Here is an 18136-nt window from a genome sequence, read left to right on the forward strand (position 1 = left end):
CAAGTGGGTGGTCTAAATTAAGCATCTTCATAAAGGGGTTTTAAGAATTTCTTTTTCTGTTTATGATGTATGCAAGCATATTCAACAACAACATCAATATCAATATCAATATCAATAATAATAATAATAATAATAATAATAATAATAATAATAATAATAATAATAATAATAATAATAATAATAATAATTTATATAAATTATTATTATTATTATTATTGATGTTGTTGTTGAATATGCTTGCACTATTATTATTATTATTATTATTATTATTATTATTATTATTATTATTATTAGGGTTACTTGAAATATTAATTTAAGCTTAAACGTGAGGTCCAAATCTCTTTATGTGGTAGCGTTCGATTTATTGATGTCGATCTACCGTCTATCCGAGTTCCTCGTAAGGAGGTGGGAGTGGTACCTACAAGAGACTCTGATGTTTAAGTTAACAAGGACTTTAAGCAGGTTTTTAGTATACTAGAACGTGAGTTATACCTGGGAGGTGTTAGTGTATTTATAGTAGGGTTTGATGACCTCCTTAGCGGCAGTAGTTCCATCTTATCTTATATTATATATTGGGAGTTTTTTGGAGTCTATCTTTTGTGGGAGATAGAGATTTAATCACGGCTTCTAAAAGCAGTGACCTTCCGCGTTAGATAAGTGGAGCTGGGCTCCTTGGTTGGATTCTGACCTCTTTAAAGAGGTCGGGTAAGGGATGAGAAACCACCTTCCAAAGTTGGTCCTCTCATCATTATTGGGTCTGACTTTAGGATTGGGTCAGGGTATGAACAGTGCCCCTACTTGAGTCCCGACATTTTTGTAAGTCAGACTTAAGCATTTCGTGGCTTCCGTCCGAGACGTCAGGCACTTCTTTCTACGGATCTCGGGTTTTTGGTTACGGGTTTAAAAATTTGAACGTTGCCCCTCTTTAAATGAGGGGATGAATTGGCGCGACAGTTTTCTTGATCTTCGTGCATGATTTAAAGCGAAGTTATTGGGCCCGTTACTCCTTGCTTCCTTATAAAAGCTTCCTGGATCCTCTTCTTTTCTCCATTTATGCGACTCTCTCCACTTCTCCCTTGCGAAAGAACTTCTTCCTTCCTCTGTTGCTTTTTCTATCATGCTTGTTTCAAAAATTTTCTTTGTCTTGGGTTTTTTGGAGGCTTCTTTCTTGGAGAGGAACGTTTGTGTTACTACTGTTTGACGCGCCCTCCCTTTTTCGACTTTTAACCAGGTTGGTGTTTTAATGGCTTTGCGTTTTTTGCTTACTTTGCTACTGTCTTGAATGATTCTGGTGATGTTGATAGTAGCTTGCTGTTGGTTCTTTTTTTTATGATGACTTTTGCTGTTTCTTTTGGAGGTTTCTTTTTTATTGCTTTGATTGCTGTTTTCGTTGCTAAAAAAGTCTTCCCTTTTACTTGATATTCTTGTTTTAGTTCTTCTTCTGGATTTTGCGGGACTGTAGTTGATTTATTTTGCCTCATTTGCATCTGTGTTGTCCCTAAAGGTGCTGCTATGATGTGACAGTGTTGCATGGGAGGGACACCTTTTAGTTTGAAAATATTTTGAAAAGACTGTGTTTCTTTGGTTTCACTTATTTTATTCGACTTCTTTTGGCTCTGTCCGATTTATTGTAGTAACGATTTCTTTGTTGCTTGTATTTGTAGGTGTAGCTATATGTCTCATAATGTCTTAATGAAAGTGTCCACTAAAGTCCCTCCAGACCTTTGTAACTGGGTAGACACTATAGTCATTTTTTGTGTTTCTGTAGTGGATAACGAGTACTGTGATGAGTTCCGTAAGAACCACATAATTTGTGTGAACAGAGAGGATGAGAGAAATTATGAGCTAATTGTTCCCGATCTTGAAGAGAGGGTTTGTTTCCCTCCTTTGAACAACTCGAAGCGTCGCTTACAACTATTTTTTCACTAAGTTGGGTATTGCTCTTCTTTTTATCGAGTTTGAGACAGAGATCCTTTGGTCTTGTAACGTAGCTCCTTCTCAGTTTCACCCTAATTCTTGAGCATTTTTGAAAAATTTTCAGCTTCTATGTTGGGAGTTAGATGTCCGACCTTCTGTTAGCCTTTTTCTTTATTTGTTTGTTTTGACCAAGCCTGGGTCGCAGAAGGGAAAGGCATCTTGGATATCTTTTCGAGCTGTTCAGGGTAAAAAGGTGTTCTCCATTTTTAACGAGTCTTTTCATGATTTTAAAAATCATTACTTTAAAATTCGAGTTGTGGAGGATGTCCGACCTTTCTTTTTGGATGAGAGTGACGAACTTCCGAACGTACCCGCCTCGGTCGAGGATTAACCACTGGTCCTTCTCCCTATGGACCCTGTGGGCTGTGGTTAAGGTGGTGGTAGCAGTATAACAGCGTTGCCCTTGGATTGGGGCTCACCTTCAGATTCGGATGCCATATGGCCATCTTCATGTTGATTATATGCCATCATTGAGGGATGAACACCAGGTCCCCGGCAACGGCGCCAATGTTCCGAGGATTACATTAAACGTTGATTTGGGCCTGAATGTGAGGTCCATATTCCTTTGTGTGGCAGCATCTGACTTATTGATGCCGAGGTGCCGCCTGTCCGAGTTCCTCGTGAGGAGGTGTGGGGTGGTACCTACAAGAGAATCCGATGATTAAGTTAGCAAGGAATTTAGGCAGATTCTTAGTAGACTAGAACGTGAATTATACTTGGGGGTGTCAGTATATTTATAGTAGGGTTTGATGACCTCCTTGGTGGCGGTAGTTCCATCTTATCTTAGGAGTTTGTTGGAGTCTATCTTTTAAGGGAGATAGAGATTTAATCACGGCTTCTGGAAGCAGTGACCTTCCGCGTTAGATAAGTAGAGCTGGGCTTCTTGGTTGGATTCCGACCTCTTTAAAGAGGTCGGAGTAGGGGATGAGAGGCCACCTTCTAAAGTTGGTCCTCTCATCTTTATTGAGCCTCACTTTAGGATTGGACCAGATTTTGAACAACAACAACAATAATAATAATAATTAAAAAGAGAGGTAAGATTTTTTAAAGTTGGTAAAAATTTTTATGAAATTGTATTTATATAAAGTTGATATTTGAAAATTGATAAATAATTTAATAAATGATTAAATTATTATTTAATAATTTTCAACAATTAATTTCATATAAAAGTATCTGTATGTATTTTTTTAAAAAGTTTTTTAAAATAATTTTTACTAAGAAAAAGCAATTATATTAAATAAGTATTCTCCAAACGTCTTGCCATAGGGATTGAAATTAAAATAGGCTATTTTTTTATATGGATTTTTAGGATGTGTTGTTTATAGTTATGGAGAATTTATATATTTTTAATTAATATAGAGCTGATTTTTTTTATTTCTGAAATATAAATTGGAGACACCGAATTGGGAAGAGGGAGGAAAACTTTTGATTTGAGAGAAGCTGAATTCAAATTTTAGGGATTCACAAAATCGAGAGTCAGAATTTATACAAGTTCACAGATCAAAAGTCAATTTTATGTTTTAAAATTTTTTAAAATGTTAAACTTCATAAATTAGAAGATCAGATTTATGATCTTCATATAAAAAAAATACACTAAATTTCACATATTATTAAAAAATTACTATAAATTCAATATCAAAATTAAAAAGAGATTAAATAACCTTCACTAATGAATTTTAAACTGTATATTTATTAAAAGGATTTAATATTTTTCTTTTGTTTTGATAAACAACAGAGATTTATAAAAGTCTTTGCGACAAATCATAGGCGACGAACGAATTGACTTTTTCAGTTAACATTGTTATAAATTATAGCTATACCTATAATTATTTTTAAAAAATGGATTCAATTTTTTCTGATGAAAAATTTAGAATTATTATTGTGAGAGATATAATAATTTATATATTTTTTTATCTTAATTTAATATTTTACTTATTATTGTAATTTTTTTTAGAAAAATGAGTTTTTTTTATTGTTAAAGAGAATGAAAAATCTTTTTTAAAAAATATTTGTTTTTTTTACAAAATTATTACACCTTATATATTATGTACTTTTTATGTACTTTTATTAAAAAATAATTACAATGATAAACTTATTATTAATAAAAAAAATAATCTAAGTAAGATTTTTTTTCACAAATTCTGAGTTTTAATCGAATAAAAAAAATATTTGTCGCATTGATTATACAACTCTGATTTTAGTATTATACAATTGAATTAAAGGAAAAAAGATTTGAATCAAAAAATTAAAAAACCTAAAAGAATGGGTCACCGCGGCTCCATCTCTTTTCTTCACCTTCTTTAGGCCCGGCCGCGTTCGGATCAGCGGCTTCTTCCTCCGGTGCGTTCTGGATCTGATCCTTATCGTGCCTGTTTCCACTCCTTGTCGTGCTGTTTTAGTAGTTTTCGAACTTCTTTGCGCTCTTTGTCGTGCCGTCCAGAGCAGTGAAGAGAAATATTTTCGATACACATTCTAAAAAATGAGTTCTTTTCATTGTTAAAGACAATAAAAAATTTTTCTTAAAAAATATTTGTTGAATTATTATATTTTATATATTATGTACTCTCACTAAAAAATAATTACAATGATAAACCTATTATTGATAAAAAAATAATTTAAGTAACACCAAGCTGTGATGTTGATGATTTTATGAACCAGAAGAGATTAAAAGAGGGAGAAAAATGAGTTCTTCTCATTGTTGAAGAGAATGCAAAATCTCCCTTAAAAAATATTAGTTAAGTTATTACACCTTAAATACTACGTATTCTTTATGTACTCACTCAAAAATAATTACAATGATAAACCTATTATTAATAAAAAAAATGTAGATAACATTACAAAAAAGAAATTGACAAGAAAATGTATTATAAAAAATTTTGATTATGTTTTTCTAACACAAAAAAAAAATAATTTAATAATAACCTTGTTAACTTCTACATTAGTTATTCTATTAACTATTCGTGTCAAATGTAATAATAGAACGATATTAAACCCATTTAAAATTTTTAGGATAAAAATAAAATATTAAAAATATTAAAAACTAAATTAAAATTTATTTCAAACATGAACTAAAATAATATTTTATAATTTTTTTATTAATAAACAAATTTTATATTTGACATAATGTATATTTGATTTGAGTTGTGGGATTATTAGATAAATATAAAAAATAAAATAAAATTTAAAAATGACATCATGAGATAAAACGAGAGGAATGTTTTAATACACATACCTGATCCAAATATTAATTACCTACTCCGGTCCATTACCCGCCTAATTACTTGCGGATATTTTGATTGATCTAAATGTAAATTTACAGGTATTTTAAAGACTTGCATTCCGGCCTCATGTTCCACACCCCAAACTAAAATCCTTTTATCTAAGATATAATTTATCTTATGAAAATAAAATACAAAATACTAAAAAAAATATGTTAAGTTTTAAATATAATTAAAGTTATCATATTACAAATTTTAAATATTTTTAAAAAAATTTAAATCCATCAAACTAAACTAATCAAATCTAATAATCTATTTTAACATTCATCTTTATCTGTTTATGTTTTGAGTAGGTATGAGTAGAACAATCATTATCCTCATTTAAATAATTTCATAAAAGTATAACTTGTATTTGTTTAAAAACTGAATCAACAATTGAAAAATCTGTTTCTTTTAAAAAAGAGCACATTATTGGATCAGATTAGATTATATTAAATTTCTTTTTCTAATAAAATTTTATCACTAAATCTCTTTTCCATTTCATTAACTTACATAAAAAAAAAAACAAATCACTTGGTATAAAATTACAAAATTTTAAACATAAAAATATTTATTTTTTATATTTAAGAAAAAAAGCGTATCAAATTTTAATCTTTTTTATATTTTTAATATATCTTATTGTTTTTGTTAATAATTTGAATTTTTGAGTGCCATCTTGATCATTTACCCATTTAAAAAAATAAAAATGTTATTTATACATCAAAATCAACTACTAAAATCAGCTATCAATGTATTTGTGTATAAATATATGTGTGGTTTAATTTATTTTTAATGTATATTTATATTGATGGCTAAATTTTATAGTTGATTTTAGTGTACATGTAGCATTACTATCGAAAGAATAGACTACAAAATTAAGTAAAGAGAGAAAAAGAGAAATGCTGCATGAAAGCTTAGAGATTGAAACAAACAATTCAGCCATTTAATGGCAAACATCGATTAGCTTTGTGGGGCTAAACAACAAGCAGAAGAGATGATGCTTGAGATCGACTTAGTTGATATCTAAAGCTACCTCATCGAAAGACAAGTTACTCACTGTCACTGATATGAATGAATATCATAATGTATTCAGCAATATAGAAAAGAAAATTAGTAGATGGACCGGTTAATATAAGATTGATGGTCAACGCTGTAATCGAATCGAATAGCCTATTAATTATTTGATTGGATCTATATTACAAACCCAAGTGAAAGTATCTCGGAGAAATCTAGAGAAAATTAAACTATGAACTTAGACCTTAGCTGTATTTGATTAAAATTTATTTACTTGATGAAATTTTACAGCAATGAAATAATTGTCCAGTCCCTCCGCCCCTTAATGGTGATGCCAAAATAAGGTGGTGGCTGGAGGAGGCCCAATAGAGGCTTTTGCTAAAAAGATAAAAAGATAATAAAGAAAAGAGGAACAGAAATTATTTTTTATATGGAAATGGAGATGGTGTTTTGGATGAATATTGATATTTGAAGTGTTTTACAGTATTGTAGAACTCATTCAACACGCCCCCACGTGTTGCAACACGCTCCCCACCTGTTGCACCACGCCCCCACCTGTTGGCCAATACGCTGACACGTGTCCAACACGCCCCCACGTGTTGGCCAGGATGCTGCCACGTGTCCAACACGCCCCCACATGTTGCACCACGCCCCCACGTGTTGACTTTTCACCTACAAAATTCACTCTTCTGTAATTACACCAAATAATCCTATTTTCTAAAAAAATACCAATATTTCTTCCATATAAAAAAAATCAGTCAATAATGCTAGGCCAGTAATTTTAGTGTTTTGTAACCATCAATTGGCTATCAATAGTATTTTTAATGGTGTGAGATTACATCTAATAGTAGGAGATCACTCACTTTTATTTTGATGGTTAAGTGTTGGACAGAAAATACAAAAATTGCTGGCTCCCTAGACTTTTCCTAAAGAAAATATAAAGGATAAGCATCTAAATTAATTTTAAAGAATTTTATATTCAACAGTTTGATTGTTAATCATTTTTTATTTTTTAAAAGTTTTTGAAAATTATTTCATCAATTAGATTAGTTATTCCATTATTGTAAGGAGGACTAATCTATCGTTTTATGACGATATTTTTTTGCTGATTTAATTATTTAATAATAAAATTGATTAGAAATTAAAATTATCTGTCTGACATATATATTAAAAAGATTAATATTATATGATCAATAAAATTTATTAGTTTTAATTAACAAAGATATTTTTATATTAAATTTTAATAATATAAAATAAAATATTAGTACAAAATGTTGACTAATATTAATAAAAAATAATAGTGTCTAATATTTTTCTATTAAAAATGACAAAATGAACGATAGATAATTTTTGAAAACTTTTAAAAAATAAATTTTTTTAGAATAAAAATGTCTAATTTAAAATTTATTGAAGACTTCATAATTATTTACTCAAATGTATGTCTAATTTTTTTTTTTTCAGAAATCTTTTAGTAAACTTTTTTCTATACCTAACTTGCTCCGGGGTCGCGTCGAATATATCGATAATATATTATTTTAATGTTTGTTAGAAATTAGATCTTTTTCATATTAGGAAAAGAAAGAAGATTATTCTCTTGTTTTTTTTCGTCTTTCTAAAGAATTCCTTTGAAACGTATTGATTGGTTGAAAAGAAAGAAGATTATACTTTGTCGCTCCTTTTTCAGCTTACTGACATTTCCTTTTCTTGGAGCATGACCAACACAAACTACTGGCTATTCTTCATATATGAATGTTAACTTAGAGTGGAGCTTCAATTACATTCATGGTATCTTTGCATGTTAGGTGGCTATGGATCCACTAGCTCTCACGAGGCTGCTGTTTGTTCACATCTTGTGTATAGCTTTTGTGCATTATTCATTTTTCACTCATTGCTCTTTCTTTCTTCTTTCTTTGTTCTTTTTCTTTTTCCAAAATTTGCAATGTTATCATAAATTAATTTCTGTATGAAAAGAAAATGTGTAATGCATTAATATTGGTCATTGGTAAAATTTACGGCTAATTTTTTAGGGAGCCACTTAGATAAAAATGTCAAAAACGTCTTTTTTTAAAAATTAAAATTTAACACATATAATCAATTAAATTGTATTATTTTTATTAAAATTAGACTGGACAAATCAGTTTAGCAAAAAAATTAATAAATTAAATTTTAAATCAGTATAAATTAATATTTTTTATAAAAAATTAATACAATTATATATATATATATATATATATATATATATATATATATATTAGTTTTGAAAACTTTAAATTCTAACTCTATAACGATAGAAAAGAAAATGGCTAGAATTTAGAATTCTCAAAATTAATATATATAATAAGAGTATTTAAATCATTTTTTATAAAAAATAATATTAATTTAGACAGATTCAAAATTTGATTCACTATTTTTCGGTTAAACTAATTTGTCTGACCTAATTTTAACAAAAATAATATAATTTAAGTGATTATATGTATTAAATTTTAATTATTAAAAAATATCTTTAAAAAAAGACGTTTTCTGTGTCTTTACGAGAACATCCCCCAATTTTTTTATATTAGATAAAAAAACGCATGTTGTGTTAATGTTGAGTTATTTTAGTTAAATACATAAATATTTGGGGTAGTTAAATTGAAAAGAAATCGTAATTCACAATTTCATATAGATTAAAAATAAGACTATAAGAGAATTTTAGAAAGAATAAAATTGTGATACAAGATTGCATGATGACAAAATTCTTTTCAAATCGTCATTCACGATTTGTGTGCACAATATTTTTTTTTTAATTACGATTCACGATTTTTCATTTAACCACTTTTCAATTCAATATGTGTGTATGTATTACATCCACCTATTAGCCAATAATATACGAGAATTACATCACATTTAGGATTATGTAAAAAATAATTAGCGAGAATTCTGCAGTGACAACAAAATTTTTCAACTTGCAAAAGCATAAAAGATCAATAGAAAGTTTCTTGTAATTAACTTGCGAAATGACTTTAAAAAAATTAATTTTCCTTCTAGAATTTAGCCAATAGTTATTTTTCACAACTTGCAAATTGTGTTAGGTTTCAGCAAGTATCAATATACATTTTCTTTTTGAAAGTTAAAAAAAAAAAAAATAGGTCTATATGTAAATATTTACCTAATTGACTCATTTTAGTAAAAAAAAAATACTAATTTTTATTTTATATTAAAATATTTTATCCTTATTTTATATGTACTTGTTCTATTATGTTATGTCTATATGATAGAAAGTACTAGTACTTTCTGGCTTGGTGAATTATAACTATTATTGTTGAGGATTTTTTATTTCATTATTGATGGAGAGAGTGAGATTTACGAGAATATTAGAGAAAATGGTGTTTAACAAGGGTCTGGGGGCGCGTTCCTTGGGAAGCACAATACGCAAAGTGCGTATTCCCCTACAATACGCAAAATCCGTATTGCGTGCATGGTCGACACGCGTCAAAGAACTGCAAGCCCGTGAATAAGGTGATGTTTGACTGTCTCTCTCTCTTGTCAATATACACAAGCTTCTCCAATTCGCAAACATTTTCAGAGACAACCACAGTTTCAAACGTTCCTTTCCTTCTACTCTTTAATACTTCTTCAGTTCTATCCGTCCATGCTTCCTCCTGCAGAGACTTGGTCTTCATTTGCCAAATTTATTGTTTCTTCAAGTTTTAACAAGTAAGTTATTTAAATATTATTAATATAATTAGTAGATTAACTGTGTGTTTCTTTTATTTGGAATAAAGATAATGTGATAATAATATATATAGTTATTATTTAAATTAAATAGTATTTATTTATTAGTAGTTAAAAAAATATATAAATAAAAATTATACCTTTATTATATATTTAGATGAATGATGATGATGTTAATTAGTAATTAATACTAATTAAATATATTTTAAATTTAAATATAATATTTTAGTTAGTCTATTTAAATCAGAAAATAAAATATAATTGTGAATTTAATTTATATGTTAGAAAGTTTAAATTTAAATAAATATTTAAATATGTTTCAGTTTTAATTTTATATTAATATTTGAATTTAAATATATTTTGAATTTATGTATATAAGTAAATTTGACGTTACTATATTTTAGCTTTGTTTATAAAATTAAATTTAAATTTAAATATATTTTAAATTTAAATATGTATTTAAATTTGACTTTAAGTTTACGTTGGTTTTGATTATAAATTTAAATTTGAATTTGAATATATTTGAAATTTAAATCTATATTTAAATCTACCTTAAAATTTGACTTTAAATATATTTTGGTTTTAATTAAATATTTAAATTTAAATTTGAATAAAATTTAAAAGTATGAAAATACATATTTATAATTTAAAATTATAAATTTTTTGAAATAAAATACAGTCCAAAAAATGTCGTTAATTACATTTTGGTTGGTTTTCGGTATTTATTTAAAATTGAGTAAATATATATTAATAATTTAAATTTAGATATAAATTAAACATGTTTCGAATTTAACTATATATCTAACTTTGAATTTGAATATATTTATAGTCATAATATATATTTAAAATTAAAAATATTTTTAATTGTTAATTTAATATGTATTTAAATATATATTTAAGTTTGATTTAAAATATTTTTTAATTTAAATATAATTTAAATATGTTACAGATATTTGATATTTTTTATAAATATCTAAATATAATAAATTTAAATAAGAGTTAATTTTTTAAATTCAAATTTAATTTAAATATGAATATTTAAATTCAGACTAATAAAGTTTATATAATATATTTTTTTCAGGAAAAAATAAACGTAGAATATGGTTCGTGACATTATGCGTCCTGAAGATCATATTGTTGAATATCTGGATCGTCCACCATATGTAATTATTTTTTATCTTTGTTCATTTATTATTATTATTGTTATTATTATTGTTCTTATTGTTGTTGTTGTTGTTTTTGTTTTTGATACTCATTATATTTCTTATTTTGTTTCAGAATTCAAGAGATTTGGGATCAAGATATCTCCACCAAGATGTGTATGATCCCCGAGTTGAAATCGAGTTACGGGATAGTGGATTTTATCACATATCTCAGATACTAGGAAAACTGACTTTGCACAATGCACTTATCAATGCCTTGATTGAAAGATGGCGCCCGGAAACTCACACATTCCACCTTCCATACGGTGAATGCACGATTACCTTGGAAGATGTTGCAATGATTTTTGGACTCCCCACGGATGGTTTACCAGTGTCAGGATTCACAGATAGCAGTAGTAGTAGCCTCGAAAATGAATTCATGATACAATTTGCGACAATACCTACTGCAGCTGATCACAAAGGAAGCGGTGTCAAACTTGCATGGCTCCGCACCCTAAAGCGGCGCATGCAGTTGGATACCGCCTTGGGCAGGCAAATGTACGTTAAGATTCATATATTATTGTTGTTCGGCACAAATTTATTTTGTGACAAGTCCGGAATGACAATCCACTGGAAGTTCTTGCCTCTGCTCCGTAATTTTGCTGAGATTAGGGACTTTAGTTGGGGTTCAGCTTGCCTGGCACATTTATATAGGACACTATGTCGGGCATCACGTTATAATTGTAAAGATGTGGATGGTCCATTGGCGCTGCTTTGTGTATGGGCTTGGGAACGGTTACCGTTCCTAGCACCTGTGCGATCGCAACCAAGCTTTCCGCTTGCGTGCAGGTAATGTTACTAATGTTAATATAACATGTTACTATGAATTATTTAGTATGCATTGTTCGAATATATGATTTAAATGTATGAATTATCAAGCCATCGCGTGTAAGCCTCACCACGTTCACGCAATCTTGCATACTGCACATTAAATTCATGCACAGTCCTACAATAGCCTGTAAATAACCAACAAAACAAAATCAATAAAATGGATGCTATATGCCTTGTAAAAACAAATACGCCTTAGTTTCACAATAATCTACGTACCCATATTGACTATCAGCTTCTGTAAATACGGTGCCTTGAAATTCTTCAAAAAGTTGGATGCTATGTGCCTAACACAAAACATTCGGATAGCTCTTGGAGGTTCCCATGATCCATTACTACGAGCTATTGCTGAGGTAATAGAGTTGTGACGATCAGAGATAAGCCCAACACCATCTCGAGTCACCACATGTGTGCGTAAATGAGTAAGAAAGAAGTGCCATGCATCAGAAGTCTCACCCTCAACAACGGCAAATGCAAGAGGCACAATATTGCCATTGCCATCTTGAGAAACTGCAACTAGTAGAGCTCCTTTATATTTTCCGTACAGATGTGTCCCATCCACCTGTACGATTGGCTTGCAGCTCCTAAATGCTCTGATGCAAGGATAAAAGCTCCAAAATACCCGCGTCAGTATCCTTACATCATGGACTACCTCATCCCCTTGGTATGCTGGTGCAGTTTCAATCTCGACTGCTGCTGATGGATCTTTTTGTACCATTGCTTCAAACCACGACGGCAAAGCTTCATAAGAAGCTTCCCAACCACCAAAAAGGTTTGCAATTGCCTTTTGCTTCGCGAGCCATGCTTTGCGGTAACTCGTCGTATAATTGAATTTTGACTGCACTTCAGCAATTATTGATTTCACTTTCAAAGATGGATCAGCTTCAACCAATGGCTTTATCACCTCTGCAATCATGTCTGAATTTAGCTTGGCATGATCTTGAGAAATTCTAGTTCTAGTGCATGTGTGACTACCATTGTATCGCCTTACAACCCAACAAAACTTTCTCTTAATAAGACTAGCTCTAATAAGCCAATCGCAACTTGTTCCGTATTGTACACACTTAGCATAAAAAGTCGTTGGCTCAGATTCACACACCCGGTAATCCACTCCTCTGCGAATGGTATAATCTTTAATTGCTGCAATAACAGTCTCTCTAGAACTGAATTCCATGCCAACAACAAATTCACCGTCCGAAACAACAACAGGATCTACAGCAATAACAACAACAAATAATTCTAACTATTGCTTTACAATTCAATAATAATAATAATAATAATAACTGCTTACTTGAATTGATATATTCAAGAAATTCTGGTGCATTCATAGCGTCTACATCCAAGGCATGCATGAAAGAAGGTTCTCTAGATGGATATTGGCTCGCCAGTGCATTTGCCACATCTGCTACGTTAGACTCAACTATTATATCATCTTCACCCACTTCTTCAGTTGGACCAACAATTTGGTAGGTGCCCTCAAATTCCTCTTTGCTTTCACTATTATAAACAGTCCAGTCGATGTTAGCCTCCGGTAAATCAACCTCAACTAATTCTTCAAACTCAACATACAATTCGAGAATAGACACTTGTGCCCGTGTTTGTTGGTAGATCGAAAACATTCCTTGCATACTTCCTTCGTCAACCACATTCATCATTTGAAACTGAACGAAACCACCGAACACTAAAACAGGCTGTCTATAAAAAATATTAACGACTCTCTTTAATACTTGATTATCACCACATTGACAAAGTATACTCTTAAATTCCTCGTATGTTATTGCAAAAGGAATAACAATATCACGTGGATTCTCACAAACAAAACTCACACACTCAGATGTTTGGGGAAAGATTTGACCATTATAATACATTTTCAAACTAATACCTCTCTCCATTTTTATACTCTTACATTCTCAAAAAAATAAAACACTCTCACACTCAATCAACCTAATACCGTTCCTCCTTTTATAGTTCTTCAATTATAATTTTTTATTTACGAAAATACAATACGCAATTTGTGGATTAACAATACGCAATTTGTGTTTTTGCAATTCGCAGTCTGTGGATTGACAATACGCAGTCTGTGTATTGACAATACGCAGACTGTGTATTGTCCCTTTAATATTAAAAAACACAATACGCAGACTGTGTATTGTCCCTTAAATATTATAAAATTACAATCCGCCCTTTGCGTATTGTCCTCAAGACTGTGGCAGGCAGATTCTGCTCCTGACAATTCGCAGAGTGCGAATTGTCCCACCGCCAATAGTTTTACAAAATACCCTCACTTCCAATATTGAGGCATTACACCAGGTTTTTTACAATAACTAAAAAAATGAGCCTTATTGTTGATGGTAAAGTTACCTAATACTAATAATTATTCTGATTGAAGATTGATGGAAGTTGAATAACTAACATTAGTTCAGGATTTTAACAAATTAAAAAGAATGAGAAGTAAGAAAGAAAGATGGAGTGACATGACAAGTTGGAAGGAGAAGTGAAAGGTGGTGGACCAAAGAAGGCAATGGACATTAGACAACAACATTGCTGGCGGTATCCATTTGGTTTTGTTGGACCCAATATAAAAAAAAATATTATTTGTTTTTTAAAATTCAGTTTTTGTTTTTATTTATTTATTATTATTTAATTAATTTAAATATTTATTTTTATGTATCTATTATTCAAAAAATTAAAAAAATTATTTATTTTTCCGAAGTATTGAAGATAACTAAAAAATTTTGGAGGCAATAAATATACATTATTGAAAAGACAAAATATAGATAAATGTTTAAATTTTCATAATGATCTATTGGATTTACTATTTTTTTTAATTTAATTTTTTTTGTTCTAATTACATTATAATAATTTTTGAAATTAAGTGAAATCGAACTCCAAATATCATAAATTCAACAAACACATGGATAATTTAAGGCTCTAGAGATTATCTGATTAACTAATCTAATGTGACAAAAAAAAGTGTCAGAATATTTCTACCTTTATTAAGTCAATGCCAAAAAAAAGTTTAAAAATCACTATATAATGCCCAAAATTTAATCTCAAAAAATACTATAATGTAACTAAAAAAAAAAAATAGATTAATAAAAGCTATAAATCGAATAGGCCACTATAAAAATTCAATCTATATACATATGAATGGCATCAAATTCTTTTGGGGCAGTTGCCCCTCCCTGGTCTGTGATGATTAATCGTTGTGTTGTATGTGATGTAATTAATTTGTCAATATAATACACAGGACATGTTATTATTTTTTCTTATTTTTATGAATTGTATTATAATATTTGTCATATATTGAATTTTTTAAATTATAGATTTAATTATTTCATTATTTTTTATAATTTTATCAATTTACAACTAAATTTTTATATTTTTTTAATTGAGTTTCTGTTCTAGTTTTTATTTTATAATTATGATTAAATATCTAATTAGATTCTTTTTTGTAAGTATCTTTAACTGATGAAAAAATATTTCGTTAACTCTAATATTTTTTTATATTGATAAAGACCTAATTAAAAAATTAAAAGAAGTGCAGAAATCTAATTAAAAAATATAAAAATTTAATTATAAATTTAATAAAATTATAAAGATCAATAGAATAATTAAATTTTAATTATATATTGAGTCTTTGCATACTTTTCAATTGTTTTTTCTATGCATTTTTTTTTATCATATTTATACATTTTGTATAATAAATATCCATAAAAACAACAAGAGGAAAATATTGACTAAAGAGTAAAGACATTTCTTTAATATGTACTTTTATGTAACTTATTCTTTGAAAATATATTTTTATTCAAGTATTGTTAATAATTAAAAGTCTATTGAAGAATATATAAAAAATTCATTTGTAAACAAAAAATGTTACCAAAAATCAATTCAATCTGACTCTGACTCAACCATGAAATGTAACCTATGTAGCAGTATTCTTTACCAAGTTATATGTACTATAATTACCCAGTGTGAAGTGCAGAAGGCAATAATTGAAGCTGATTAAATTAGTGAAAACCAATAAAGTCCAAAAAGCTGAAGAGAATTTAGCAATGCACATGATGTGAGGGTGAGTGAAAGAGTCAAGTAGTCAACGATTGGGCGTAGCAGAGAATCATTATTGATTGGGTTCTCCGGTTTGCCAAGAAAGGAAGCAGAGCAGCGTATGAGAAGGGAAGGGGAAAAAATCTGCATGTCCATCAGAACCACGTACGTGGAAGCAAATAAAACGTTATGTGCGTTAATGTAAGCCACGTAGCGTTACACGCGTTAAAACTCTATCGGCGGCTGCATCGGCCTGAAACGCTGGACAACTCTGCTTATTATTCACTTCTCTTCTCCAAACAAGACACGGTCGTGAATACACCAGCAGTAAAATATTTGTATACTCATTTGTTTAAGTAAGTGTTGAGAGATTCGAATCTCATTTTGTACATACAATAATTTATTGATTAATCACAAATTTTTAAATAAAACTCAAATTTATAACGAGTTAGTTCTTAATTTGTCGAAGTCAAAAATTAAAATGAGAAAAAAAACTATTTGTATATGTATTTTCAAATTTAAAATAGGGTTTTGCTATTATTATTATCTTTTTAAAGTATATTTTCAAAACATAAAATAACTAAATCTTTTGAATTTTGTGTTCTATTTAAGATTTTACTAGGACTAATATCTATATTTTTATCAATTGTAATAATATAACTCTATAGAAAATAAAATTAGTATTGATTATATTAATTGAATTTTTTTAAATACTGTTTTAGTTCTTATATTTACACTAAGTCATAATTTCATTATTGAGGTTTGAAATTTTATAAAAGTATTTTATTTTATTTTTTATTTAAAATAATATTTTTATTCAAAAAATATTTTTTATTATCTTCTTTTAAGTAGTAATAATAAAAAATAATGATTGATATAAAAATGTTTAAAAAAAAGATGTTTTGTTAAGAATAAAATTAAAATTTAATACATAGTAAAAGTAAAATAATATCATTAAAAAAAACTAAAAAAGCCTTACTTTATATTATTGTTCTTAATATTTTTAAAAAAATTTAAAACTATTTATAATATTTAATGTAAGAAACTTATAGTAAAATATTTTTCTAGAAGGAAAAAACCATTTAAAATATTTTTTTACTAATATACTAACTAAATGTATTTAATTTAAAAAATTAAGTGCATCAAATATTTTCAAAAATAAAACTATGCCACCTGAACTATGGATTTGGTAAACTTAACTTGTTAATGTCCTTAATATGTTGCAATTTTTTGAAAATTTTCACTATATAACGGAACTTTAATAAGTGATTTATTGTTGTTTTAATAAACAATTTCATTTTCCAACTTCCAATAACAGCAATGCAGGACAATTATAAATAGTTAGCAAATCCCGAGGAGCACTCAGTAGTAAAATGAAAATCATAACTCTCATTTATTTAATTAAACGAATGGCATCATCATTCATCATGTCAGTTTCGGGAGGGGGACCCAAAGCTTCGAATTTTGCAAAAAAAAAGAGAAAGGTGGAGTGTGGGACCCAGATACAATTTGGGGAAGAAAAGGACGAAAGAATCTGAGAAAAAGCAGTGACGTCATTGAAGAGGTGGAGTGAGAAGCAAGCTTTTTTTTTTTTGGGACATGAGTGAGAAGCAAGGTTGAAGGGGAAAAGAGAAACCGTGGGTTTTGGTTTTCGGGGCGGAAAAAAAAAAAACTAGTGCTGCTATTTCTGGCACTTGGGTGGTTTCGTTTTTCTCACGCGCATTTACGGCGCGTGACTAACCTCAATGCACTCAATTAAGTAAATAGTACTACTTTCTAACTCTGTTTAACGGGTCGTTCCAGCCCATTTGAACCCACGTATCAAATGGGTCGGATTTACTATTTATATATTTTATAAATGAATATTGATTTGTACAGAAATAAATGTGCATGATTGTTAATTTAAAGGAGTTTGTCATGAGGGGAAAAAGTAATTGAAAAATGAAAAATTCATCTAAAATATACATAATTTATTTTGGTGCAAAAAATTGATTATAGTCCCACCCTAAAGGGTTTTTAAACATGCAGTTGGCTCTTTGTTTTTCAAAAAAATTATAGGATAATATAGATATTTTTTAGGGCAATTTACGCATCTAA

General features: G+C 29.0%; 1 protein-coding gene across 1 annotated transcript; it reads right to left on the reverse strand.

The window, feature by feature from the left end:
• Positions 1-12022: 12022 nt before the first annotated feature.
• LOC110265011 (uncharacterized) lies at positions 12023-13644 on the reverse strand. The gene is made up of 3 exons (XM_088486692.1): positions 13284-13644; positions 12212-13204; positions 12023-12120 (listed from the first exon to the last, which is right to left on the reverse strand). Exons 1-3 carry the CDS (start codon positions 13642-13644, stop codon positions 12023-12025), a joined length of 1452 nt encoding a protein of 483 aa, XP_088342818.1.
• Positions 13645-18136: the final 4492 nt, after the last annotated feature.

This window comes from Arachis ipaensis, chromosome B5 (genome assembly GCF_059453495.1).
Source record: "Arachis ipaensis isolate K30076 ecotype BB chromosome B5, ASM5945349v1, whole genome shotgun sequence".
NCBI classification, from domain to species: domain Eukaryota; kingdom Viridiplantae; phylum Streptophyta; class Magnoliopsida; order Fabales; family Fabaceae; genus Arachis; species Arachis ipaensis.

Excerpts from the sequence above, each read along its gene's own strand:
- LOC110265011 (XM_088486692.1), bottom strand. The coding sequence starts at position 13,644 with ATGAATGTGGTTGACGAAGGAAGTATGCAAGGAATGTTTTCGATCTAC. Across the intron at positions 13,205-13,283 it reads TCTTGAATATATCAATTCAA|ATCCTGTTGTTGTTTCGGAC; the intron begins GTAAGCAGTTAT and ends TTATTGCTGTAG. Across the intron at positions 12,121-12,211 it reads GAAGCTGATAGTCAATATGG|GCTATTGTAGGACTGTGCAT; the intron begins GTACGTAGATTA and ends GGTTATTTACAG.